This window comes from Haemorhous mexicanus, chromosome 8 (genome assembly GCF_027477595.1).
Source record: "Haemorhous mexicanus isolate bHaeMex1 chromosome 8, bHaeMex1.pri, whole genome shotgun sequence".
Taxonomy (NCBI): Eukaryota; Metazoa; Chordata; class Aves; order Passeriformes; family Fringillidae; genus Haemorhous; species Haemorhous mexicanus.
In genome coordinates, this window is record NC_082348.1 from 29,206,675 (window position 1) to 29,231,982 (window position 25,308).

At 65.4% G+C, this 25,308-nt stretch overlaps 2 protein-coding genes across 2 annotated transcripts; both read left to right on the forward strand.

The window, feature by feature from the left end:
- Nucleotides 1-4,933: 4,933 nt before the first annotated feature.
- Nucleotides 4,934-7,415, forward strand: LOC132330712 (uncharacterized). Its single transcript, XM_059853407.1, has 7 exons — nt 4,934-4,989; nt 5,190-5,366; nt 5,494-5,649; nt 5,798-5,899; nt 6,117-6,219; nt 6,478-6,534; nt 6,827-7,415. The coding sequence occupies exons 2-7, from the start codon at nt 5,253-5,255 to the stop codon at nt 7,039-7,041; spliced, it is 747 nt and encodes a 248-aa protein (XP_059709390.1). The 5' UTR covers nt 4,934-4,989; nt 5,190-5,252; the 3' UTR covers nt 7,042-7,415.
- A 4,035-nt stretch (nt 7,416-11,450) lies between these two features.
- On the forward strand, nt 11,451-14,952 carry LOC132330240 (maestro heat-like repeat-containing protein family member 6). Its single transcript, XM_059852313.1, has 10 exons — nt 11,451-11,649; nt 11,732-11,869; nt 12,147-12,255; nt 12,389-12,526; nt 12,727-12,903; nt 13,031-13,186; nt 13,335-13,436; nt 13,654-13,756; nt 14,015-14,071; nt 14,364-14,952. Exons 1-10 carry the CDS (start codon nt 11,486-11,488, stop codon nt 14,576-14,578), a joined length of 1,359 nt encoding a protein of 452 aa, XP_059708296.1. The 5' UTR covers nt 11,451-11,485; the 3' UTR covers nt 14,579-14,952.
- The last annotated feature ends 10,356 nt before the right edge of the window (nt 14,953-25,308 follow it).

Below are 25,308 nucleotides of genomic sequence, written 5' to 3' on the forward strand. Positions count from 1 at the left end.
TGTAAAACTATTTTACCTGCAATTTGTTTATTTACCTTATCACAGAATGAGATCCCTACCAACTTAGGGACAAATTAAATCCATTACCCTTCAGCAAGAGGTAACTTATCAGCCTTTAGCTGCCATTTCTAGTAGCCTGCTGATTTCCTACTTGTAAATAATTGTATTATAATGTGCATAAACCCATAGCAGTAGAAGCAGGGTAAACTCATATCAGTACTTCTGTTCTCTTCTTCTTAAGGAATGAAGAATTGATTCCTCCACCACTCCTTGCAGTCCTTTGACACCGGCTACAGCTGCTCCTTCTAACATCTTATGGTACCATAACAAACCTCCCTACACAGGGACAGGAAGAGGGCAGAACCAGAGACCAGCGTGGCCTAGCACTGAGCTTTGGGTGTGCCTAAAAGCAAATGGAGCAGCAGCAGCAGCAGCAGCAGGGAGTGGCTGAGACTCGGGGGCACGACCGTCCCAGTGGCCGCAGCGCTGTCAGGCAGTGCCTGCACTGGGTGCGGTTCCGGCGGCTCCGCTCTCCCCACAAGGGAGCAATCGCAGCCCCTGCTGCCTCAGAGCCAGTCAGAAAGCCAAGCAAGCGAGACCAGAGGCAGGGGACCCTTTCCACCTCTCTGGGGCACGGCTGCAAAGCAGCTGCTGCGTCTTGCTGCGCCTGTGTTTGGGGTGTGCTGAGCCCAGAGGCGGCCAGCTTGTGCTCTGCTGTGCCAAGAGCGTTCTGGGCGGGCAGGAGTAGGGCTGCGGGCACAGTGGGACAGGGGCTGACCAGAGCCTCCTGGGGGAACAGGGCTCTGCTCCCTGGCTGGGAAGAGCCTGGTTTTGCTGCCCTGAGCGCAGGCAGGAGCTCAGGCACCTGAGGAGGCAGCGGGCAGCTCTTGCTTATAGGGGGCCTGGGGCTGCGCACCGCAAGGGACACGGGGAAACAGACTCGGGGCAAGGAAGATGAGCTCCAGCTGGAGTGCCTGTGCTGCCAGAGGCAGAAGTAATTCAGCCTTGCCAGGCTTTCTTAGGTGTGTGTTGGTGTGTCCCGGGACATGGAGGCATTTGGAGAAATGCCTTTGCAAGAGAGGGGCTTGCTTCTCAAGCAAAGAGCTTCCCCAGCAGCCCCCAGTGAGGTAGTGAGCTGTGTGCCTTTGGCTCCCTGCGCTCCTTTCCGTCCTTGAGGCCACTTGCACTTGGCAGAGGGGTGTGGGAAGGGAGAAGGCTGTGAAGAGAAGCTTTGGCATCTGCCTGGGCCTGAGGAGACCAAGCCAAGCACCAGCGGCAGGGTGTGTTCCCCCGCTTTGAGCAGAGGACAGAGCCGGATCATCTCTGTCCGGCCGAGAGCCCCAAATGCCTCTCAGAGAGCTGTGATTTCAAGGCCTTTATGCACACATTCATGCCACCTTCCCTCTCTGGTGTGTTTTAACTCTTGGCAGGACACGTTTGCCTTTTGCGTGCTGGAAGCTGCTCTGCTCCAGGGCCGGCACCGAGCTGGGCTGTGCGGGCCGGGCACCGTGGAGAGCCCTTCCCTGAGCACTTGGCCAGGCTTAGTGTGTCCAGGGCTGCATCAGACACCCGGGCCATTGGATTCTGTCCAACCTGGGGCACCTTGGGTGGAGAGGGGACAGCCCAGGGGCACGTGGCAGTGTGGCCAAGGGCCCTTTGTGACACGCTGCAGCAGGCTCACCCAGGGACCAAGTGGGACAGGGTGTCGGAGCAGCCCTTTGTGACACGCGCTGACATAGGCGCTGGTGGAGCCACTGCCAGGCCACAGTGCTCGGTGCACGCGACGGGAGAGGACGGGACAGAGCGGTGCTGTGAGGAGCCCCCGCACAGCCGGCTCGATCCTTGCCAACCCGGAGCTTTTCCCAGGCATCTCCCATCCCTTCGGCCGGTGCCCTCGTGGCCAGGCCGTGGGACTCGGTGACATCCATCAATCACCAGGAGCCTCCTGTCATTGTGGCAGGAGCCCTCCAGAACACAGCGCAGGACTTGCTGTGCTGTGGTCTTCCCGACGCTCCTCTGTCGCAGGTGCCTGCAAGGCAGGACTGCGGCACTCGCTGACTCGGGCTTTGGTGAGGCATCTGTGTCAAAGGTGCCCTCGAGGCCTGACAGCGAGATGGCGAGCAGAGTGATCCGCCTGTTCAAGGGGCGTCGGGGGAATAATGGCCCTGCAGCTGCCCCAGCGCAGCAGCAGCCTGCAGAGCCGGAGCAGTTGCAGCCGCTGCAGGACGGTGAGTGGCAGAGCTGGGCCAAAGGGCAGGATCCTGTAGCCGTACTGGCCCCGTCCCATCCCAACCCATCCCATCCTGTCCCGTCCCTGTGGACGTTCCCACGGACAGGATGGGACAGGGGCTTGGGCTGCCTCCCCGATGGCCGGGTTCCATCCCCTGGGAACCCGGAGAGCTGTCCCTGCCTGGGGAGCCCAGGGCTGGGCTGTGTTCTCCGGCCTTTGCCGCGGCCCCTCAGCTCTGGCCGTGCTTGCTCTTTGCCAGATGCAGCCAAGGACGGGACTCAGGAGCGGGAGCCCGCCCGTGGCCCATTCCGCAGAGCAGCCAAGGTACCTGTGGCCATCCCCACCTGGGCCGGGCCTGCTGGCACTGCTGGGCCCAGCCCCGCGCTTGGAGCAGACCATGGAACGTCCCTCTCTTCCCGCCCTTCCTTCTGCTGCAGGCACTGCGGAGGCTCCTGCGCCTGCCCCGCAGACAGACCCGCGGCACCGCCACCGAGGGCACGGCCCAGCCCGACTCCGGGCCCGAGGAGCTGCAGGCAGAGGCTGCTGCCAGCACAGCGGCCTCGGAGCCGGCAGCGGCCTCTGAGCAGGCAACGGCCGAGGGCAGGGTGGAGGCCGACATGGCCCTGACCGAGGGCATGGCCCCCTCAGACTCCCAGGCTCAGGGCATGCCAGCGACCGAGGCCATGCCCACCCTGACCGAGACTCCTGCACCAGCTCTGGAGATTTTCCAGAATGCTGCTGTTTCTCCACAGCAGGTAAGCAGCCTGGGGCCAGGGCTGAAGGCCTCCCAGGATCACGTGGCCCCTCAAGCTACGTCCGCTGGGCCCTCTCAGCCTTTGAGGCCATCACAGTGGGGTGGGAAGGCAAGCACTTCTTGGGGGAAGCTGGCCACGTTGCTCCCTTGGACAGCACTCCAAGTCTTCCCCATGCCGCCTCCTCCAGGTGCTGGCCACGGTCAGGGACATCCTGGAGAGGCTCGCGTCCTGTGCCACTGTGGACGCCGGGCTTCAAATGGCCATTCTGAGCCTGGCTGAGGAACATCCTGCCCAGGTGGTGATGAGCCTCCTGCGCTGTGCCCCAACATGTGACAGGTACGGGGCACAAGTGCCTTGAGAGCGCGGTGCTCAGCGGCCCGTAGGGCCCCTCGCCCTGTACAGCCTGTCCCGCGGGGTCTGCCAGACAGGCGGAGAGCTGTGGGAGCCTCGGGCCCCTCTGTTTGCAGAGCCTGCTGCCATGCTCCCTGCCGGCCCCTCAGGGCACCGGGGCTCTGTCCCCCGGCCCCAGCACGGGGCACGGTGCTGACGCGCACCTCTGGTCCCACAGAGCCACCGCGCTGATGTGGAGAGCCATCGGCACGTCGGAAGTGGCTGTGGAGGAGGTGCTTCCGGCGCTGCTCTCCGCCCTGGAGGAGGAGCCACCGTACGGCGGCTTCTACTGCTGCGGGGACAACGAGGCCGTCTTTGGCCTGGCTGTGAGTTTCTGGAGCTGGCCTTTGCTCGCCCTCCAGGTTGCCTCTCCAGCAGCTCTCCGTGCTCTCCCCAGCCTGCCGCTCCCTGCCCGGCCTGAAAGCTGGCCTAGGGGCAGGCTCAGGGGCAGCAGGCCGGGTGCACCCCTGCGTCTCCCCTCGGGCCCTGCCTCATGGACACCCTGGCACTGAGCGCTGCCTCGGGCTGCTTTGTCTCTTGCAGGCAACCCTGGTGCTGTGGAGGATTGCCCCCATGTCCGAGTGGCATTTTGCAATTCTCCTTCACTCTCCCCAACTCTTCGTGGCTCTGCTCCTGCAAATTGTCACCATGACAGAGCAGACAGCAGAGGACGCGGAGACCCGGAGCTTCTGGAGAGCGTGCCAGGAGGAACACGGCCTTCCCAGCAACCCCAGCAGGTGCCAGTCGCCCCGTCCTTCCCACGCCCTCGTGGCCAGGGCCAGCGCTCCCAGCGTGACCTGGCCTTTGCTCGGCACACAGCTTTGCAGCGCAGACCATGAAGGCTCTGCTCTCCACACTGGGCTTTGACAAAAAGCTGATGGCTCTGGAGGACAAGCGGGTCTGGCAGAAGCTGCTCTGTGCCGACACCCAGCACTATGCAGCGGCTCTGCTGGCCAGGTGAGATGCCCTACTCCTGCCACCACCGCCAGCATTTGTGCCCTGTGCCCGCAGTGCCCCACACGGTCCCCGGGCTTGTAAGCGAGAGGGCCTTGTCACCGAGGGAGGGCCGAGCAGACTGGAAAAGGCTGGCAGAGGAGGATGCCCAGGAGCAGCCGCCTCCCAAGGGGCCCATGTGCCCTTGCAGAGTGCTGGGGAACGGTCAGACCTCAGCGAGTCACTCCCGGGAGGGGTTTGCCCGCTGGCTCAGGGCCTTGGTGCCTTTTTCCCCTGCCAGGGAGATGCGCCGTGCCTTGGCCCCCTTGTGTCCCTTCATGGCCTCGCACCTGCTCGGCCTGCTCATCGGGAAGCAGCCACGCTGCCCTCTGCCTGCCCTGGCTTTCTTTGTGGAGGTGAGCCTGATGGCCAGCGCTGCCATCCCTCGGCCCTCTCGTAGCTGCAGCCGCCTGGGCCCGGCCCTGTGCGGCTCCGGGCTGCGGCCGGCCGGCTCCCCTGACACTGCCCTCCGGTGCCTGTCAGCTCCTGCCGTGCCTGGACTTGAGCAAAGACGGTCCCAGGGCCCTGCTGGTGCTGTCCAGGCAGCTGCCCAGAGGCAGCAGGGACAGGCTGCGCCTGGCGCTCCGAGGCCTCGTGGTGCTCAGCAAGGAGCCCTCGCTGGTGAGAAGGGGGCAGCGGCTGAAGCCCCGCTGGCAGCGTGGGGCCGCGCAAGGCCGACCTCTGGGCCTGGCCGGCCTTTGGCAGCAGAGGCAGCTGCTCCCAGCTCTCCTGCCTCCCGCTTCAGCTGCCCCAGTGGCCCAAGCAGCTGGCGGTGCTGCGGCCGTTCACGGCTTCACAGCACAGCCTCGTCTTGCACACAGGGCAGAGGAATACGCGGCCTGTATCCACACCTGGTGCAGCAGCTGGCCGATCCAGACGCAGAGATGGTCGGCATGACCCTCTGTGTGCTGACGTGTGTGCTCCAGGACAAAGACCTCGTGCTACCCAGCGTCACCGCCCTGAAGCTGGCTGAGCCTCTCCTGCCCCACTTTGAGAACGTAAGGCTCTGTGCCCCCCGCCAAGGGCACTGGACGCTGCCTGGAAACTTTGTGCTCTGTGCAGTTTTGGGCTTTGCCCCTATGGGCCTGGAGTAGTTGGTGCTTAGGACTTTTGCTCTCCTTCCAGGACAACAGCCACGTGCAGCGGCTCTCCATTGAGCTCTTCTGCATGGTGATGGACCTGGTAGTGGAAGAGGAGGAAACTCCTCTGACGACAATCGTGAGCCAGAGCCTGCTCCCTCTATTCTTGCGCTGCCACGATGAGAACCCACACGTGGCCAAGGTGAGGTTTTGTGTGATTGCTGGCAGGGAGCTCGGCTGCCTCCTGCCCCGGCGCCTGGCGGGCTCCAGCCGCGCCTGGCCGTGGCACAGGGACACGGCTCCCGTGCCCCAGCCTGAGGTGCCACCTGCGGCTCTCTGCCGCTCTCCAGGCCTCTGGCGAAGCCCTGCTTTATGCGGCACGCTTCCTGAGGAGGAGGGACCTCGAGGAGCTGCTGATGAAGAAGCAGCGGATGAAGTTCGCCGAGCGCCTGGTAAGGAGAGCCCGGGAGCCCGAGCCCTGCCCCCGGTGCTCGGTGCGGGGGGCCGGCAGCGGCGGCCCTGCCCAGCGCCGCGCCCGGGCCCGCCGGCCTGCGCCCCTCACGCTGCTCCCTGCCCCGGGCCGGCTTGGCCGGCGCTGGGCGCAGGGAGCGCCCGGCCGAGGGGCAGAGCTCGCCCGCGCCGAGCCTTCCCTGCCGGTGCTCCCCGCAGCTGCTGCAGGACGAGAGCCGAGCGGCCGAGCACCTGCGCTGGGCCCTGCCGTACCTGCAGAGCCCGCAGCGGCCCGTGCGACGGGCGGCCGTCAGGATCATGGGTGAGCCGCGAGCCCGCCGCCCCTCCCTGCCCCCGGCCCGGCTGCTGCCCCGGCCGTGGGAGCCGCGCCCCGGCCGCCGGAGCCCCGCCCGCCCTCGGCGCTGCCGCCGCCCGGCCGCAGCCGTGCCCTCGGGCAACAGCGTGCGGCAGGGGCCGGCAGGAGCCCCGCCCGGCCAGGAGGGCGTGCGGCCACAGGGCCGGCAGCGCCCGTGTCGGGCAGCCGTGCCGCCTGGGGCAGACACGGGCTCTGTCTTGCCAGGGCTGGCCGGAGTGCTCGTGACGGGGCAGAAGGAGGAGCTCCAGGTCCTCACTGAGGGTGAGTCAGGGCGGCCGCGTGGCAGCGAGCACCACTGCGGGATGCTGCACATCCCGGCCCCGGCGCTGCGGAGGGCTCTGCTCCCTCTGCGGATGGGGGGTGGCAGAGACAGAGCCCGGAGAGCTGTCAGGGACACGTGGGGGATCCGTGGCCAGCACCTTCTGGCCGAAGCCCTTGTCTCCTTCTCCCTCCTGGCCATGGCAAGAGCCGGCTGGCATGGCCCTGGCAGGAGGCTTTCCCTGGATTCCCTCCATCTGGCCACTGACCATGCCTCTGTTCCTCTCGCTTCCAGCTCTTCAAGCCCTGAGAGGAGATGAGAGGCCATCCTGCATGAGCATTGTGCTTCAGCTCGCGTTCGAAAGAAGATCTGCAGGACTCGGTTCGTCTGCTGGATCAGATGTTCCGGCATCCTTTGGGGATTTCCAGTTCCCGGTGAAGATGGGAGCACCTGCAGAGCAGGATGGACCAGCTGGAGCTCCAGGCACAGCTCTTGCCGCTCAGAGCTGAGCCTGTGGGAAGCTCCAGGAGCTCCTGCCACCTCTCTCCCTGTTGGCAGCTCCTTCCCTGCAACCCTATGGCCTTGCCCAACCCCTTTTTTACTTCCCAGCTCACCCCTTGGCTTCGCTTTCCCTTCATAAACAGTTTCCCAAAACCCTAAGATGGGAGCACCTGCAGAGCAGGATGGACCAGCTGGAGCTCCAGGCACAGCTCTTGCTGCTCAGAGCTGAGCCTGTGGGAAGCTCCAGGAGCTCCTGCCACCTCTCTCCCTGTTGGCAGCTCCCTCCCTGCAGCCCTCAGGCCCTGCCCATCCCCTTCTTTGCCTCCCAGCTCACCCCTTCCCTTGGCTTTCCCTTAATAAACAGTTTGAGTTTTTCACTTGACCCGCGACTCCGTGGAGCCGAAGCGGCGCAAAGCCTGAGCCCGGGGACACGCAGGGCCCTGCTGCCGTTCTCCTCCGCGCTGCCTTCTGTGCAGGGGCAGAGAGGAACAAGGGCAGCTCCGGCTGCAAAGGTCCCTGTCCTGCTGCTCCAGCTGCACAGCACCGTGGGGGGAGTTAAAGGTCGTGCTGAGCACGCTGAAGGGGACAAGGACCCTGGCTTTTAGAAGAGCCAACCTGAGGATGCTCTGAACCCCGCCCTGAGGGATTCCATGGCAAGCATCCACCGAGGCCAAAAGAGCTTGCAATGCCAGAAGGTTTCACAAAGAGCTTCCTGAAAGCAAAGCAATGCTCCATCCCTACACAGGGACAGGAAGAGGGCAGAACCAGAGACCAGCGTGGCCTAGCACTGAGCTTTGGGTGTGCCTAAAAGCAAATGGAGCAGCAGCAGCAGCAGCAGCAGGGAGTGGCTGAGACTCGGGGGCGCGACCGTCCCAGTGGCCGCAGCGCTGTCAGGCAGTGCCTGCACTGGGTGCGGTTCCGGCGGCTCCGCTCTCCCCACAAGGGAGCAATCGCAGCCCCTGCTGCCTCAGAGCCAGTCAGAAAGCCAAGCAAGCGAGACCAGAGGCAGGGGACCCTTTCCACCTCTCTGGGGCACGGCTGCAAAGCAGCTGCTGCGTCTTGCTGCGCCTGTGTTTGGGGTGTGCTGAGCCCAGAGGCGGCCAGCTTGTGCTCTGCTGTGCCAAGAGCGTTCTGGGCGGGCAGGAGAAGGGCTGCGGGCACAGTGGGACAGGGGCTGACCAGAGCCTCCTGGGGGAACAGGGCTCTGCTCCCTGGCTGGGAAGAGCCTGGTTTTGCTGCCCTGAGCGCAGGCAGGAGCTCAGGCACCTGAGGAGGCAGCGGGCAGCTCTTGCTTATAGGGGGCCTGGGGCTGCGCACCGCAAGGGACACGGGGAAACAGACTCGGGGCAAGGAAGATGAGCTCCAGCTGGAGTGCCTGTGCTGCCAGGAGCAGAAGTAGTTCAGCCTTGCCAGGCTTTCTTAGGTGTGTGTTGGTGTGTCCCGGGACATGGAGGCATTTGGAGAAATGCCTTTGCAAGAGAGGGGCTTGCTTCTCAAGCAAAGAGCTTCTCCAGCAGCCCCCAGTGAGGTAGTGAGCTGTGTGCCTTTGGCTCCCTGCGCTCCTTTCCGTCCTTGAGGCCACTTGCACTTGGCAGAGGGGTGTGGGAAGGGAGAAGGCTGTGAAGAGCAGCTTTGGCATCTGCCTGGGCCTGAGGAGACCAAGCAAAGCATCAGCGGCAGGGTGTGTTCCCCCGCTTTGAGCAGAGGACAGAGCCGGATCATCTCTGTCCGGCCGAGAGCCCCAAATGCCTCTCAGAGAGCTGTGATTTCAAGGCCTTTATGCACACATTCATGCCACCTTCCCTCTCTGGTGTGTTTTAACTCTTGGCAGGACACGTTTGCCTCTTGCGTGCTGGAAGCTGCTCTGCTCCAGGGCCAGCACCGAGCTGGGCTGTGCGGGCCGGGCACCGTGGAGAGCCTTTCCCTGAGCACTTGGCCAGGCTTAGTGTGTCCAGGGCTGCATCAGACACCCGGGCCATTGGATTCTGTCCAACCTGGGGCACCTTGGGTGGAGAGGGGACAGCCCAGGGGCACGTGGCAGTGTGGCCAAGGGCCCTTTGTGACACGCTGCAGCAGGCTCACCCAGGGACCAAGTGGGACAGGGTGTCGGAGCAGCCCTTTGTGACACGCGCTGACATAGGCGCTGGTGGAGCCACTGCCACGCCACAGTGCTCGGTGCACGCGACGGGAGAGGACGGGACAGAGCGGTGCTGTGAGGAGCCCCCGCACAGCCAGCTCGATCCTTGCCGACCCGGAGCTTTTCCGAGGCGTTCCTCCTGCGGCTGGCCTCACGGCCAGACCCCGGGGCTCGGTGCCTCGGAGCTTTCCGAGGCATCTCCCATCCCTGCGGCCGGTGCCCTCGTGGTCAGGCCGTGGGACTCGGTGACATCCATCATTCACCAGGAGCCTCCTGTCATTGTGGCAGGAGCCCTCCAGAACACAGCGCAGGACTTGCTGTGCTGTGGCCTTCCCGACGCTCCTCTGTCGCAGGTGCCTGCAAGGCAGGACTGCGGCACTCGCTGACTCGGGCTTTGGTGAGGCATCTGTGTCAAAGGTGCCCTCGAGGCCTGACAGCGAGATGGCGAGCAGAGTGATCCGCCTGTTCAAGGGGCGTCGGGGGAATAATGGCCCTGCAGCTGCCCCAGCGCAGCAGCAGCCTGCAGAGCCGGAGCAGTTGCAGCCGCTGCAGGACAGTGAGTGGCAGAGCTGGGCCAAAGGGCAGGATCCTGTAGCCGGACTGGCCCCGTCCCATCCCATCCCATCCCATCCCATCCCATCCCATCCCATCCCATCCCATCCCATCCCATCCCATCCCATCCCATCCCATCCCTGTGGACGTTCCCACGGACAGGATGGGACAGGGGCCGGGGCTGCCTCCCCGATGGCCGGGTTCCATCCCCTGGGCACTGGGGGGCTGTCCCTGCCTGGGAAGCCCAGGGCTGGGCAGTGTTCTCCGGCCTCTGCCGCGGCCCCTCAGCTCTGGCCGTGCTTGCTCTTTGCCAGATGCAGCCAAGGACCGGACTCAGGAGCGGGAGCCCGCCCGTGGCCCATTCCGCAGAGCAGCCAAGGTACCTGTGGCCATCCCCACCTGGGCCAGGCCTGCTGGCACTGCTGGGCCCAGCCCTGCACTTGGAGCAGACATGGAACGTCCCTCTCTTCCCGCCCTTCCTTCTGCTGCAGGCACTGCGGAGGCTCCTGCGCCTGCCCCGCAGACAGACCCGCGGCACCGCCACCGAGGGCACGGCCCAGCCCGACTCCGGGCCCGAGGAGCTGCGGGCAGAGGCTGCTGCCAGCACAGCGGCCTCGGAGCCGGCAGCGGCCTCTGAGCAGGCAACGGCCGAGGGCAGGGTGGAGGCCGACATGGCCCTGCCCGAGGGCATGGCCCCCTCAGACTCCCAGGCTCAGGGCATGCCAGCAACCGAGGCCATGCCCACCCTGACCGAGACTCCTGCACCAGCTCTGGAGATTTTCCAGAATGCTGCTGTTTCTCCACAGCAGGTAAGCAGCCTGGGGCCAGGGCTGAAGGCCTTCCCAGGATCATGTGGCCTCTCAAGCTACGTCCGCTGGGCCCTCTCAGCCTTTGAGGCCATCACAGTAGGGTGGGAAGGCAAGCACTTCTTGGGGGAAGCTGGCCACATTGCTCCCTTGGACAGCACTCCAAGTCTTCCGAATGCCGCCTCCTCCAGGTGCTGGCCACGGTCAGGGACATCCTGGAGAGGCTCGCGTCCTGTGCCACTGTGGACGCCGGGCTTCAAATGGCCATTCTGAGCCTGGCTGAGGAACATCCTGCCCAGGTGGCGATGAGCCTCCTGCGCTGTGCCCCAACATGTGACAGGTACGGGGCACAAGTGCCTTGAGAGCGCGGTGCTCAGTGGCCCGTAGGGCCCCTCGCCCTGTACAGCCTGTCCCGCGGGGTCTGCCAGACAGGCGGGAGCCTCGGGCCCCTCTGTTTGCAGAGCCTGCTGCCATGCTCCCTGCCGGCCCCTCAGGGCACCGGGGCTCTGTCCCCCGGCCCCAGCACGGGGCACGGTGCTGACGCGCACCTCTGGTCCCACAGAGCCACCGCGCTGATGTGGAGAGCCATCGGCACGTCGGAAGTGGCTGTGGAGGAGGTGCTTCCGGCGCTGCTCTCCGCCCTGGAGGAGGAGCCACCGTACGGCGGCTTCTACTGCTGCGGGGACAACGAGGCCGTCTTTGGCCTGGCTGTGAGTTTCTGGAGCTGGCCTTTGCTCGCCCTCCAGGTCGCCTCTCCAGCAGCTCTCCGTGCTCTCCCCAGCCTGCAGCTCCCTGCCCGGCCTGAAAGCTGGCCTAGGGGCAGGCTCAGGGGCAGCAGGCCGGGTGCAGCCCTGCGTCTCCCCTCGGGCCCTGCCTCATGGACACCCTGGCACTGAGCACTGCCTCGGGCTGCTTTGTCTCTTGCAGGCAACCCTGGTGCTGTGGAGGATTGCCCCCATGTCCGAGTGGCATTTTGCAATTCTCCTTCACTCTCCCCAACTCTTCGTGGCTCTGCTCCTGCAAATTGTCACCATGACAGAGCAGACGGCAGAGGACGCGGAGACCCGGAGCTTCTGGAGAGCGTGCCAGGAGGAACACGGCCTTCCCGGCAACCCCAGCAGGTGCCAGTCGCCCCGTCCTTCCCACGCCCTCGTGGCCAGGGCCAGCGCTCCCAGCGTGACCTGGCCTTTGCTCGGCACACAGCTTTGCAGCGCAGACCATGAAGGCTCTGCTCTCCACACTGGGCTTTGACAAAAAGCTGATGGCTCTGGAGGACAAGCAGGTCTGGCAGAAGCTGCTCTGTGCCGACACCCAGCACTATGCAGCGGCTCTGCTGGCCAGGTGAGATGCCCTACTCCTGCCACCACCGCCAGCATTTGTGCCCTGTGCCCGCAGTGCCCCACACGGTCCCCGGGCTTGTAAGCGAGAGGGCCTTGTCACGGAGGGAGGGCCGAGCAGACTGGAAAAGGCTGGCAGAGGAGGATGCCCAGGAGCAGCCGCCTCCCAAGGGGCCCATGTGCCCTTGCAGAGTGCTGGGGAACGGTCAGACCTCAGCAAGTCACTCCCGGGAGGGGTTTGCCCGCTGGCTCAGGGCCTTGGTGCCTTTTTCCCCTGCCAGGGAGGTGCGCCGTGCCTTGGCCCCCTTGTGTCCCTTCATGGCCTCGCACCTGCTCAGCCTGCTCATCGGGAAGCAGCCACGCTGCCCTCTGCCTGCCCTGGCTTTCTTTGTGGAGGTGAGCCTGATGGCCAGCGCTGCCATCCCTCGGCCCTCTCGTAGCTGCAGCCGCCTGGGCCCGGCCCTGTGCGGCTCCGGGCTGCGGCCGGCCGGCTCCCCTGACACTGCCCTCCGGTGCCTGTCAGCTCCTGCCGTGCCTGGACTTGAGCAAAGATGGTCCCAGGGCCCTGCTGGTGCTGTCCAGGCAGCTGCCCAGTGAGTGCAGGGACAGGCCGCGCCTGGCGCTCCGAGGCCTCGTGGTGCTCAGCAAGGAGCCCTCGCTGGTGAGAAGGGGGCAGCGGCTGAAGCCCCGCTGGCAGCGTGGGGCCGCGCAAGGCCGACCTCTGGGCCTGGCCGGCCTTTGGCAGCAGAGGCAGCTGCTCCCAGCTCTCCTGCCTCCCGCTTCAGCTGCCCCAGTGGCCCAAGCAGCTGGCGGTGCTGCGGCCGTTCACGGCTTCACAGCACAGCCTCGTCTCGCACACAGGGCAGAGGAATACGCGGCCTGTATCCACACCTGGTGCAGCAGCTGGCCGATCCAGACGCAGAGATGGTCGGCATGACCCTCTGCGTGCTGACGTGTGTGCTCCAGGACAAAGACCTCGTGCTACCCAGCGTCACCGCCCTGAAGCTGGCTGAGCCCCTCCCGCCCCACTTTGAGAACGTAAGGCTCTGTGCCCCCCGCCAAGGGCACTGGACGCTGCCTGGAAACTTTGTGCTCTGTGCAGTTTTGGGCTTTGCCCCTAGGGTCCTGGAGTAGTTGGTGCTTAGGACTTTTGCTCTGCTTCCAGGACAACAGCCACGTGCAGCGGCTCTCCATTGAGCTCTTCTGCATGGTGATGGACCTGGTAGTGGAAGAGGAGGAAACTCCTCTGACAACAATCGTGAGCCAGAGCCTGCTCCCTCTATTCTTGCGCTGCCACGATGAGAACCCACACGTGGCCAAGGTGAGGTTTTGTGTGATTGCTGGCAGGGAGCTCGGCTGCCTCCTGCCCCGGCGCCTGGCGGGCTCCAGCCGCGCCTGGCCGTGGCACAGGGACACGGCTCCCATGCCCCAGCCTGAGGTGCCACCTGCGGCTCTCTGCCGCTCTCCAGGCCTCTGGCCAAGCCCTGCTTTGTGCGGCACGCTTCCTGAGGAGGAGGGACCTCGAGGAGCTGCTGATGAAGAAGCAGCGGATGAAGTTCGCCGAGCGCCTGGTAAGGACAGCCCGGGAGCCCGAGCCCTGCCCCCGGTGCTCGGATCGGGGGGCCGGCTGCGGCGGCCCTGCCCAGCGCCGCGCCCGGGCCCGCCGGCCTGCGCCCCTCACGCTGCTCCCTGCCCCGGGCCGGCTCGGCCAGCGCTGGGCGCAGGGAGCGCCCGGCCGAGGGGCAGAGCTCGCCCGCGCCGAGTCTTCCCTGCCGGTGCTCCCCGCAGCTGCTGCAGGACGAGAGCCGAGCGGCCGAGCACCTGCGCTGGGCCCTGCCGTACCTGCAGAGCCCGCAGCGGCCCGTGCGACGGGCGGCCGTCAGGATCATGGGTGAGCCGCGAGCCCGCCGCCCCTCCCTGCCCCCGGCCCGGCTGCTGCCCCGGCCGTGGGAGCCGCGCCCCGGCCGCCGGAGCCCTGCCCGCCCTCGGCGCTGCCGCCGCCCGGCCGCAGCCGTGCCCTCGGGCAACAGCGTGCGGCAGGGGCCGGCAGGAGCCCCGCCCGGCCAGGAGGGCGTGCGGCCACAGGGCCGGCAGCGCCCGTGTCGGGCAGCCGTGCCGCCTGGGGCAGACACGGGCTCTGTCTTGCCAGGGCTGGCCGGAGTGCTCGTGACGGGGCAGAAGGAGGAGCTCCAGGTCCTCACTGAGGGTGAGTCAGGGCGGCCGCGTGGCAGCGAGCACCACTGCGGGAGGCTGCACATCCCGGCCCCGGCGCTGCGGAGGGCTCTGCTCCCTCTGCGGATGGGGGGTTGCAGAGACAGAGCCCGGAGAGCTGTCAGGGACACGTGGGGGATCCGTGGCCAGCACCTTCTGGCCGAAGCCCTTGTCTCCTTCTCCCTCCTGGCCATGGCAAGAGCCGGCTGGCATGGCCCTGGCAGGAGGCTTTCCCTGGATTCCTTCCATCTGGCCACTGACCATACCTCTGTTCCTCTCGCTTCCAGCTCTTCAAGCCCTGAGAGGAGATGAGAGGCCATCCTGCATGAGCATTGTGCTTCAGCTCGCGTTCGAAAGAAGATCTGCAGGACTCGGTTCGTCTGCTGGATCAGATGTTCCGACCTCCTTCGGGGATTGCCAGTTCCCGTTGAAGATGGGAGCACCTGAAGAGCAGGATGAACCAGCTGGAGCTCCAGGCACAGCTCTTGCCGCTCAGAGCTGAGCCTGTGGGAAGCTCCAGGAGCTCCTGCCACCTTTCTCCCTGTTGGCAGCTCCTTCCCTGCAACCCTATGGCCTTGCCCAACCCCTTTTTTACTTCCCAGCTCACCCCTTGGCTTCGCTTTCCCTTCATAAACAGTTTCCCAAAACCCTAAGATGGGAGCACCTGCAGAGCAGGATGGACCAGCTGGAGCTCCAGGCACAGCTCTTGCTGCTCAGAGCTGAGCCTGTGGGAAGCTCCAGGAGCTCCTGCCACCTCTCTCCCTGTTGGCAGCTCCCTCCCTGCAGCCCTCAGGCCCTGCCCATCCCCTTCTTTGCCTCCCAGCTCACCCCTTCCCTTGGCTTTCCCTTAATAAACAGTTTGAGTTTTTCACTTGACCCGTGACTCCGTGGAGCCGAAGCGGCGCAAAGCCTGAGCCCGGGGACGCGCAGGGCCCTGCTGCCGTTCTCCTCCGTGCTGCCTTCTGTGCAGGGGCAGAGAGGAACAAGGGCAGCTCCGGCTGCAAAGGTCCCTGTCCTGCTGCTCCAGCTGCACAGCACCGTGGGGGGAGTTAAAGGTCGTGCTGAGCACGCTGAAGGGGACAAGGACCCTGGCTTTTAGAAGAGCCAACTTGAGGATGCTCTGAACCCCGCCCTGAGGGATTCCATGGCAAGCATCCACCGAGGCCAAAAGAGCTTGCAATGCCAGAAGGTTTCACAAAGAGCTTCCTGAAAGCAAAGCAATGCTCCATCCCTACACAGGGACAAGAAGAAGGCAGAACCAGAGACCAGTGTGGCCTAGCACTGAGCTTTGGGTGTGCCTAAAAGCAAATGGAGCAGCAGCAGCAGCAGCAGCAGGGAGTGGCTGAGACTCGGGGGCGCGACCGTCCCAGTGGCCGCAGCGCTGTCAGGCAGTGCCTGCACTGGGTGCGGTTCTGGTGGCTCCGCTCTCCCCACAAGGGAGCAATCGCAGCCCCTGCTGCCTCAGAGCCAGTCAGAAAGCCAAGCAAGCGAGACCAGAGGCAGGGGACCCTTTCCACCTCTCTGGGGCACAGCTGCAAAGCAGCCGCTGCGTCTTGCTGCGCCTGTGTTTGGGGTGTGCTGAGCCCAGAGGCGGCCAGCTTGTGCTCTGCTGTGCCAAGAGCGTTCTGGGCGGGCAGGAGTAGGGCTGCGGGCACAGTGGGACAGGGGCTGACCAGAGAGCCTCCTGGGGGAATAGGGCTCTGCTCCTGGCTGGGAAGAGCCTGGTTTTGCTGCCCTGAGCGCGGGCAGGAGCTCAGGCACCTGAGGAGGCAGCGGGCAGCTCTTGCTTATAGGGGGCCTGGGGCTGCGCACCGCAAAGAACACGGGGAAACAGACTCGGGGCAAGGAAGATGAGCTCCAGCTGGAGTGCCTGTGCTGCCAGAGGCAGAAGTAATTCAGCCTTGCCAGGCTTTCTTAGGTGTGTGTTGGTGTGTCCCGGGACATGGAGGCATTTGGAGAAATGCCTTTGCAAGAGAGGGGCTTGCTTCTCAAGCAAAGAGCTTCCCCAGCAGCCCCCAGTGAGGTAGCGAGCTGTGTGCCTTTGGCTCCCTGCGCTCCTTTCCGTCCTTGAGGCCACTTGCACTTGGCAGAGGGGTGTGGGAAGGGAGAAGGCTGTGAAGAGAAGCTTTGGCATCTGCCTGGGCCTGAGGAGACCAAGCCAAGCACCAGCGGCAGGGTGTGTTCCCCCGCTTTGAGCAGAGGACAGAGCCGGATCATCTCTGTCCGGCCGAGAGCCCCAAATGCCTCTCAGAGAGCTGTGATTTCAAGGCCTTTATGCACACATTCATGCCACCTTCCCTCTCTGGTGTGTTTTAACTCTTGGCAGGACACGTTTGCCAATTGCATGCTGGAAGCTGCTCTGCTCCAGGGCCGGCACCGAGCTGGGCTGTGCGGGCCGGGCACCGTGGAGAGCCCTTCCCTGAGCACTTGGCCAGGCTTAGTGTGCCCAAGGCTGCGTCAGACACCCGGGCCATTGGATTCTGTCCAACCTGGGGCACCCTGGGTGGAGAGGGGACAGCCCCGGGGCATGTGGCAGTGTGGCCAAGGGCCCTTTGTGACACGCTGCAGCAGGCTCACCCAGGGACCAAGTGGGACAGGGTGTCGGAGCAGCCCTTTGTGACACGCGCTGACATAGGCGCTGGTGGAGCCACTGCCACGCCACAGTGCTCGGTGCACGCGACGGGAGAGGACGGGACAGAGCGGTGCTGTGAGGAGCCCCCGCACAGCCGGCTCGTTCCTTCCGACCCGGAGCTTTTCCGAGGCGTTCCTCCTGCGGCTGGCCTCACGGCCAGACCCCGGGACTCGGTGACTCGGAGCTCTCCGAGGCATCTCCCATCCCTACGGCCGGTGCCCTGGTGGCCAGGCCGTGGGACTCGGTGACATCCATCATCCACCAGGAGCCTCCTGTCATTGTGGCAGGAGCCCTCCAGAACACAGCGCAGGACTTGCTGTGCTGTGGTCTTCCCGACGCTCCTCTGTCGCAGGTGCCTGCAAGGCAGGACTGCAGCACTCGCTGACTCGGGCTTTGGTGAGGCATCTGTGTCAAAGGTGCCCTCGAGGCCTGACAGCGAGATGGCGAGCAGAGTGATCCGCCTGTTCAAGGGGCGTCGGGGGAATAATGGCCCTGCAGCTGCCCCAGCGCAGCAGCAGCCTGCAGAGCCGGAGCAGTTGCAGCCGCTGCAGGACGGTGAGTGGCAGAGCTGGGCCAAAGGGCAGGATCCTGTAGCCGGACTGGCCCCGTCCCATCCCATCCCATCCCATCCCATCCCATCCCATCCCATCCCATCCCATCCCATGCCATCCCATCCCATCCCTGTGGACGTTCCCACGGACAGGATGGGACAGGGGCCGGGGCTGCCTCCCCGATGGCCGGGTTCCATCCCCTGGGCACTGGGGGGCTGTCCCTGCCTGGGGAGCCCAGGGCTGGGCAGTGTTCTCCGGCCTCTGCCGCGGCCCCTCAGCTCTGGCCGTGCTTGCTCTTTGCCAGATGCAGCCAAGGACCGGACTCAGGAGCGGGAGCCCGCCCGTGGCCCATTCCGCAGAGCAGCCAAGGTACCTGTGGCCATCCCCACCTGGGCCAGGCCTGCTGGCACTGCTGGGCCCAGCCCCGCGCTTGGAGCAGACCATGGAACGTCCCTCTCTTCCCGCCCTTCCTTCTGCTGCAGGCACTGCGGAGGCTCCTGCGCCTGCCCCGCAGACAGACCCGCGGCACCGCCACCGAGGGCACGGCCCAGCCCGACTCCGGGCCCGAGGAGCTGCGGGCAGAGGCTGCTGCCAGCACAGCGGCCTCGGAGCCGGCAGCGGCCTCTGAGCAGGCAACGGCCGAGGGCAGGGTGGAGGCCGACATGGCCCTGACCGAGGGCATGGCCCCCTCAGACTCCCAGGCTCAGGGCATGCCAGTGACCGAGGCCATGCCCACCCTGACCGAGACTCCTGCACCAGCTCTGGAGATTTTCCAGAATGCTGCTGTTTCTCCACAGCAGGTAAGCAGCCTGGGGCCAGGGCTGAAGGCCTTCCCAGGATCACGTGGCCCCTCAAGCTACGTCCGCTGGGCCCTCTCAGCCTTTGAGGCCATCACAGTGGGGTGGGAAGGCAAGCACTTCTTGGGGGAAGCTGGCCACGTTGCTCCCTTGGACAGCACTCCAAGTCTTCCGAATGCCGCCTCCTCCAGGTGCTGGCCACGGTCAGGGACATCCTGGAGAGGCTCGCGTCCTGTGCCACTGTGGACGCCGGGCTTCAAATGGCCATTCTGAGCCTGGCTGAGGAACATCCTGCCCAGGTGGTGATGAGCCTCCTGCGCTGTGCCCCAACATGTGACAGGTACGGGGCACAAGTGCCTTGAGAGCGCGGTGCTCAGCGGCCCGTAGGGCCCCTCGCCCTGTACAGCCTGTCCCGCGGGGTCTGCCAGACAGGCGGAGAGCTGTGGGAGCCTCGGGCCCCTCTGTTTGCAGAGCCTGCTGCCATGCTCCCTGCCGGCCCCTCAGGGCACCGGGGCTCTGTCCCCCGGCCCCAGCATGGGGCACGGTGCTGACGCGCACCTCTGGTCCCACAGAGCCACGGCGCTGATGTGGAGAGCCATCGGCACGTCGGAAGTGGCTGTGGAGGAGGTGCTTCCGGCGCTGCTCTCCGCCCTGGAGGAGGAGCCACCGTACGGCGGCTTCTACTGCTGCGGGGACAACGAGGCCGTCTTTGGCCTGGCTGTGAGTTTCTGGAGCTGGCCTTTGCTCGCCCTCCAGGTCGCCTCTCCAGCAGCTCTCCGTGCTCTCCCCAGCCTGCAGCTCCCTGCCCGGCCTGAAAGCTGGCCTAGGGGCAGGCTCAGGGGCAGCAGGCCGGGTGCAGCCCTGCGTCTCCCCTCGGGCCCTGCCTCATGGACACCCTGGCACTGAGCGCTGCCTCGGGCTGCTTTGTCTCTTGCAGGCAACCCTGGTGCTGTGGAGGATTGCCCCCATGTCCGAGTGGCATTTTGCGATTCTCCTTCACTCTCCCCAACTCTTCGTGGCTCTGCTCCTGCAAATTGTCACCATGACAGAGCAGACGGCAGAGGACGCGGAGACCCGGAGCTTCTGGAGAGCGTGCCAGGAGGAACACGGCCTTCCCGGCAACCCCAGCAGGTGCCAGTCGCCCCGTCCTTCCCACGCCCTCGTGGCCAGGGCCAGCGCTCCCAGCCTGACCTGGCCTTTGCTCGACACACAGCTTTGCAGCGCAGACCATGAAGGCTCTGCTCTCCACACTGGGCTTTGACAAAAAGCTGATGGCTCTGGAGGACAAGCGGGTCTGGCAGAAGCTGCTCTGTGCCGACACCCAGCACTATGCAGCGGCTCTGCTGGCCAGGTGAGATGCCCTACTCCTGCCACCACCGCCAGCATTTGTGCCCTGTGCCCGCAGTGCCCCACACGGTCCCCGGGCTTGTAAGCGAGAGGGCCTTGTCACCGAGGGAGGGCCGAGCAGACTGGAAAAGGCTGGCAGAGGAGGATGCCCAGGAGCAGCCGCCTCCCAAGGGGCCCATGTGCCCTTGCAGAGTGCTGGGGAAAGGTCAGACCTCTGCGAGTCACTCCCGGGAGGGGTTTGCCCGCTGGCTCAGGGCCTTGGTGCCTTTTTCCCCTGGTAGAGAGATGCGCCGTGCCTTGGCCCCCTTGTGTCCCTTCATGGCCTCGCACCTGCTCAGCCTGCTCATCGGGAAGCAGCCACGCTGCCCTCTGCCTGCCCTGGCTTTCTTTGTGGAGGTGAGCCTGATGGCCAGCGCTGCCATCCCTCGGCCCTCTCGTAGCTGCAGCCGCCTGGGCCCGGCCCTGTGCGGCTCCGGGCTCCGGCCGGCCGGCTCCCCTGACACTGCCCTCCGGTGCCTGTCAGCTCCTGCCGTGCCTGGACTTGAGCAAAGACGGTCCCAGGGCCCTGCTGGTGCTGTCCAGGCAGCTGCCCAGTGAGTGCAGGGACAGGCCGCGCCTGGCGCTCCGAGGCCTCGTGGTGCTCAGCAAGGAGCCCTCGCTGGTGAGAAGGGGGCAGCGGCTGAAGCCCCGCTGGCAGCGTGGGGCCGCGCAAGGCCGACCTCTGGGCCTGGCCGGCCTTTGGCAGCAGAGGCAGCTGCTCCCAGCTCTCCTGCCTCCCGCTTCAGCTGCCCCAGTGGCCCAAGCAGCTGGCGGTGCTGCGGCCGTTCACGGCTTCACAGCACAGCCTCGTCTTGCACACAGGGCAGAGGAATACGCGGCCTGTATCCACACCTGGTGCAGCAGCTGGCCGATCCGGACGCAGAGATGGTCGGCATGACCCTCTGTGTGCTGACGTGTGTGCTCCAGGACAAAGACCTCGTGCTACCCAGCGTCACCGCCCTGAAGCTGGCTGAGCCTCTCCTGCCCCACTTTGAGAACGTAAGGCTCTGTGCCCCCTTGCCAAGGGCACTGGACGCTGCCTGGAAACTTTGTGTTCTGTGCAGTTTTGGGCTTTGCCCCTATGGACCTGGAGTAGTTGCTAGTTGGTGCTTAGGACTTTTGCTCTGCTTCCAGGACAACAGCCACGTGCAGCGGCTCTCCATTGAGCTCTTCTGCATGGTGACGGAGCTGGTAGTGGAAGAGGAGGAAACTCCTCTGACGACAATCGTGAGCCAGAGCCTGCTCCCTCTATTCTTGCGCTGCCACGATGAGAACCCACACGTGGCCAAGGTGAGGTTTTGTGTGATTGCTGGCAGGGAGCTCGGCTGCCTCCTGCCCCGGCACCTGGCGGGCTCCAGCCGTGCCTGGCCGTGGCACAGGGACACGGCTCCCGTGCCCCAGCCTGAGGTGCCACCTGCGGCTCTCTGCCGCTCTCCAGGCCTCTGGCGAAGCCCTGCTTTGTGCGGCACGCTTCCTGAAGAGGAGGGACCTCGAGGAGCTGCTGATGAAGAAGCAGCGGATGAAGTTCGCCGAGCGCCTGGTAAGGACAGCCCGGGAGCCCGAGCCCTGCCCCCGGTGCTCGGTGCGGGGGGCCGGCAGCGGCGGCCCTGCCCAGCGCCGCGCCCGGGCCCGCCGGCCTGCGCCCCTCACGCTGCTCCCTGCCCCGGGCCGGCTCGGCCGGCGCTGGGCGCAGGGAGCGCCCAGCCGAGGGGCAGAGCTCGCCCGCGCCGAGCCTTCCCTGCCGGTGCTCCCCGCAGCTGCTGCAGGACGAGAGCCGAGCGGCCGAGCACCTGCGCTGGGCCCTGCCGTACCTGCAGAGCCCGCAGCGGCCCGTGCGACGGGCGGCCGTCAGGATCATCGGTGAGCCGCGAGCCCGCCGCCCCTCCCTGCCCCCGGCCCGGCTGCTGCCCCGGCCGTGGGAGCCGCGCCCCGGCCGCTGGAGCCCCGCCCGCCCTCGGCGCTGCCGCCGCCCGGCCGCAGCCGTGCCCTCGGGCAACAGCGTGCGGCAGGGGCCGGCAGGAGCCCCGCCCGGCCAGGAGGGCGTGCGGCCACAGGGCCGGCAGCGCCCGTGTCGGGCAGCCGTGCCGCCTGGGGCAGACACGGGCTCTGTCTTGCCAGGGCTGGCCGGAGTGCTCGTGACGGGGCAGAAGGAGGAGCTCCAGGTCCTCACTGAGGGTGAGTCAGGGCGGCCGCGTGGCAGCGAGCACCACTGCGGGAGGCTGCACATCCCGGCCCCGGCGCTGCGGAGGGCTCTGCTCCCTCTGCGGATGGGGGTGGCAGAGACAGAGCCCGGAGAGCTGTCAGGGACACGTGGGGGATCCGTGGCCAGCACCTTCTGGCCGAAGCCCTTGTCTCCTTCTCCCTCCTGGCCATGGCAAGAGCCGGCTGGCATGGCCCTGGCAGGAGGCTTTCCCTGGATTCCCTCCATCTGGCCACTGACCATACCTCTGTTCCTCTCGCTTCCAGCTCTTCAAGCCCTGAGAGGAGATGAGAGGCCATCCTGCATGAGCATTGTGCTTCAGCTCGCGTTCGAAAGAAGATCTGCAGGACTCGGTTCGTCTGCTGGATCAGATGTTCCGGCCTCCTTCGGGGATTGCCAGTTCCCGGTGAAGATGGGAGCACCTGCAGAGCAGGATGAACCAGCTGGAGCTCCAGGCACAGCTCTTGCCGCTCAGAGCTGAGCCTGTGGGAAGCTCCAAGAGCTCCTGCCACCTTTCTCCCTGTTGGCAGCTCCTTCCCTGCAACCCTATGGCCTTGCCCAACCCCTTTTTTACTTCCCAGCTCACCCCTTGGCTTTGCTTTCCCTTCATAAACCGTTTCCCAAAACCCTAAGATGGGAGCACCTGCAGAGCAGGATGGACCAGCTGGAGCTCCAGGCACAGCTCTTGCCGCTCAGAGCTGAGCCTGTGGGAAGCTCCAGGAGCTCCTGCCACCTCTCTCCCTGTTGGCAGCTCCCTCCCTGCAGCCCTCAGGCCCTGCCCATCCCCTTCTTTGCCTCCCAGCTCACCCCTTCCCTTGGCTTTCCCTTAATAAACAGTTTGAGTTTTTCACTTGACCCGCGACTCCGTGGAGCCGAAGCGGCGCAAAGCCTGAGCCCAGGGACACGCAGGGCCCTGCTGCCGTTCTCCTCCGTGCTGCCTTCTGTGCACGGGCAGAGAGGAACAAGGGCAGCTCCGGCTGCAAAGGTCCCTGTCCTGCTGCTCCAGCTGCACAGCACCGTGGGGGGAGTTAAAGGTCGTGCTGAGCACGCTGAAGGGGACAAGGACCCTGGCTTTTAGAAGAGCCAACCTGAGGATGCTCTGAACCCCGCCCTGAGGGATTCCATGGCAAGCATCCACCGAGGCCAAAAGAGCTTGCGATGCCAGAAGGTTTCACAAAGAGCTTCCTGAAAGCACAGCAATGCTCCATCCCTACACAGGGACAGGAAGAGGGCAGAACCAGAGACCAGCGTGGCCTAGCACTGAGCTTTGGGTGTGCCTAAAAGCAAATGGAGCAGCAGCAGCAGCAGCAGCAGGGAGTGGCTGAGACTCGGGGGCGCGACCGTCCCAGTGGCCGCAGCTCTGTCAGGCAGTGCCTGCACTGGGTGCGGTTCCGGCGGCTCCGCTCTCCCCACAAGGGAGCAATCGCAGCCCCTGCTGCCTCAGAGCCAGTCAGAAAGCCAAGCAAGCGAGACCAGAGGCAGGGGACCCTTCCCACCTCTCTGGGGCACGGCTGCAAAGCAGCTGCTGCGTCTTGCTGCGCCTGTGTTTGGGGTGTGCTGAGCCCAGAGGCGGCCAGCTTGTGCTCTGCTGTGCCAAGAGCGTTCTGGGCGGGCAGGAGTAGGGCTGCAGGCACAGTGGGACAGGGGCTGACCAGAGCCTCCTGGGGGAACAGGGCTCTGCTCCCTGGCTGGGAAGAGCCTGGTTTTGCTGCCCTGAGCGCAGGCAGGAGCTCAGGCACCTGAGGAGGCAGCGGGCAGCTCTTGCTTATAGGGGGCCTGGGGCTGCGCACCGCAAGGGACACGGGGAAACAGACTCGGGGCGAGGAAGATGAGCTCCAGCTGGAGTGCCTGTGCTGCCAGGAGCAGAAGTAATTCAGCCTTGCCAGGCTTTCTTAGGTGTGTGTTGCTGTGCCCCGCGACATGTAGGCATTTGGAGAAATGCCTTTGCAAGAGAGGGGCTTGCTTCTCAAGCAAAGCTCTTTCCCCGGAGCCCCCAGTGAGGTAGTGAGCTGTGTGCCTTTGGCTCCCTGCGCCCCTTTCCGTCCTTGAGGCCACTTGCACTTGGCAGAGGGGTGTGGGAAGGGAGAAGGCTGTGAAGAGCAGCTTTGGCATCTGCCTGGGCCTGAGGAGACCAAGCCAAGCACCAGCGGCAGGGTGTGTTCCCCCGCTTTGAGCAGAGGATGGAGCCGGATCATCTCTGTCCGGCCGAGAGCCCCAAATGCCTCTCAGAGAGCTGTGATTTCAAGGCCTTTATGCACACATTCATGCCACCTTCCCTCTCTGGTGTGTTTTAACTCTTGGCAGGACACGTTTGCCAATTGCATGCTGGAAGCTGCTCTGCTCCAGGGCCGGCACCAAGCTTGGATGTGCGGGCCGGGCACCGTGGAGAGCCCTTCCCTGAGCACTTGGCCAGGCTTAGTGTGCCCAAGGCTGCGTCAGACACCCGGGCCATTGGATTCTGTCCAACCTGGGGCACCTTGGGTGGAGAGGGGACAGCCCAGGGGCACGTGGCAGTGTGGCCAAGGGCCCTTTGTGACACGCTGCAGCAGGCTCACCCAGGGACCAAGTGGGACAGGGTGTTGGAGCAGCCCTTTGTGACACGTGCTGACATAGGCGCTGGTGGAGCCACTGCCACGCCACAGTGCTCGGTGCACGCGACGGGAGAGGACGGGACAGAGCGGTGCTGTGAGGAGCCCCCGCACAGCCGGCTCGATCCTTGCCGACCCGGAGCTTTTCCGAGGCGTTCCTCCTGCGGCTGGCCTCACGGCCAGACCCCGGGACTCGGTGACTCGGAGCTTTCCGAGGCATCTCCCATCCCTGCGGCCGGTGCCCTCGTGGCCAGGCCGTGGGACTCGGTGAAATCCATCATTCACCAGGAGCCTCCTGTCATTGTGGCAGGAGCCCTCCAGAACACAGCGCAGGACTTGCTGTGCTGTGGTCTTCCCGACGCTCCTCTGTCGCAGGTGCCTGCAAGGCAGGACTGCGGCACTCGCTGACTCGGGCTTTGGTGAGGCATCTGTGTCAAAGGTGCCCTCGAGGCCTGACAGCGAGATGGCGAGCAGAGTGATCCGCCTGTTCAAGGGGCGTCGGGGGAATAATGGCCCTGCAGCTGCCCCAGCGCAGCAGCAGCCTGCAGAGCCGGAGCAGTTGCAGCCGCTGCAGGACGGTGAGTGGCAGAGCTGGGCCAAAGGGCAGGATCCTGTAGCCGGACTGGCCCCATCCCAATCCCATCCCATCCCATCCCATCCCATCCCATCCCATCCCATCCCATCCCATCCCATCCCATCCCATCCCATCCCATCCCATCCCTGTGGACGTTCCCACAGACAGGATGGGACAGGGGCCGGGGCTGCCTCCCCGATGGCCGGGTTCCATCCCCTGGGCACTGGGGGGCTGTCCCTGCCTGGGGAGCCCAGGGCTGGGCTGTGTTCTCCGGCCTCTGCCGCGGCCCCTCAGCTCTGGCCGTGCTTGCTCTTTGCCAGATGCAGCCAAGGACCGGACTCAGGAGCGGGAGCCCGCCCGTGGCCCATTCCGCAGAGCAGCCAAGGTACCTGTGGCCATCCCCACCTGGGCCGGGCCTGCTGGCACTGCTGGGCCCAGCCCCGCGCTTGGAGCAGACCATGGAACGTCCCTCTCTTCCCGCCCTTCCTTCTGCTGCAGGCACTG

What these genes read in the sequence shown, in the direction of transcription:
- LOC132330712 (XM_059853407.1), top strand. Translation starts at nt 5,253, where the DNA reads ATGGTCGGCATGACCCTCTGTGTGCTGACGTGTGTGCTCCAGGACAAA. An exon ending in AGAACCCACACGTGGCCAAG is followed by an intron (nt 5,650 to 5,797) that starts GTGAGGTTTTGT and finishes GCCGCTCTCCAG; the next exon opens with GCCTCTGGCGAAGCCCTGCT. An exon ending in GGCGGCCGTCAGGATCATGG is followed by an intron (nt 6,220 to 6,477) that starts GTGAGCCGCGAG and finishes CTGTCTTGCCAG; the next exon opens with GGCTGGCCGGAGTGCTCGTG.
- LOC132330240 (XM_059852313.1), top strand. Translation starts at nt 11,486, where the DNA reads ATGTCCGAGTGGCATTTTGCAATTCTCCTTCACTCTCCCCAACTCTTC. An exon ending in TGCCTGCCCTGGCTTTCTTT is followed by an intron (nt 12,256 to 12,388) that starts GTGGAGGTGAGC and finishes GGTGCCTGTCAG; the next exon opens with CTCCTGCCGTGCCTGGACTT. An exon ending in GGCGGCCGTCAGGATCATGG is followed by an intron (nt 13,757 to 14,014) that starts GTGAGCCGCGAG and finishes CTGTCTTGCCAG; the next exon opens with GGCTGGCCGGAGTGCTCGTG.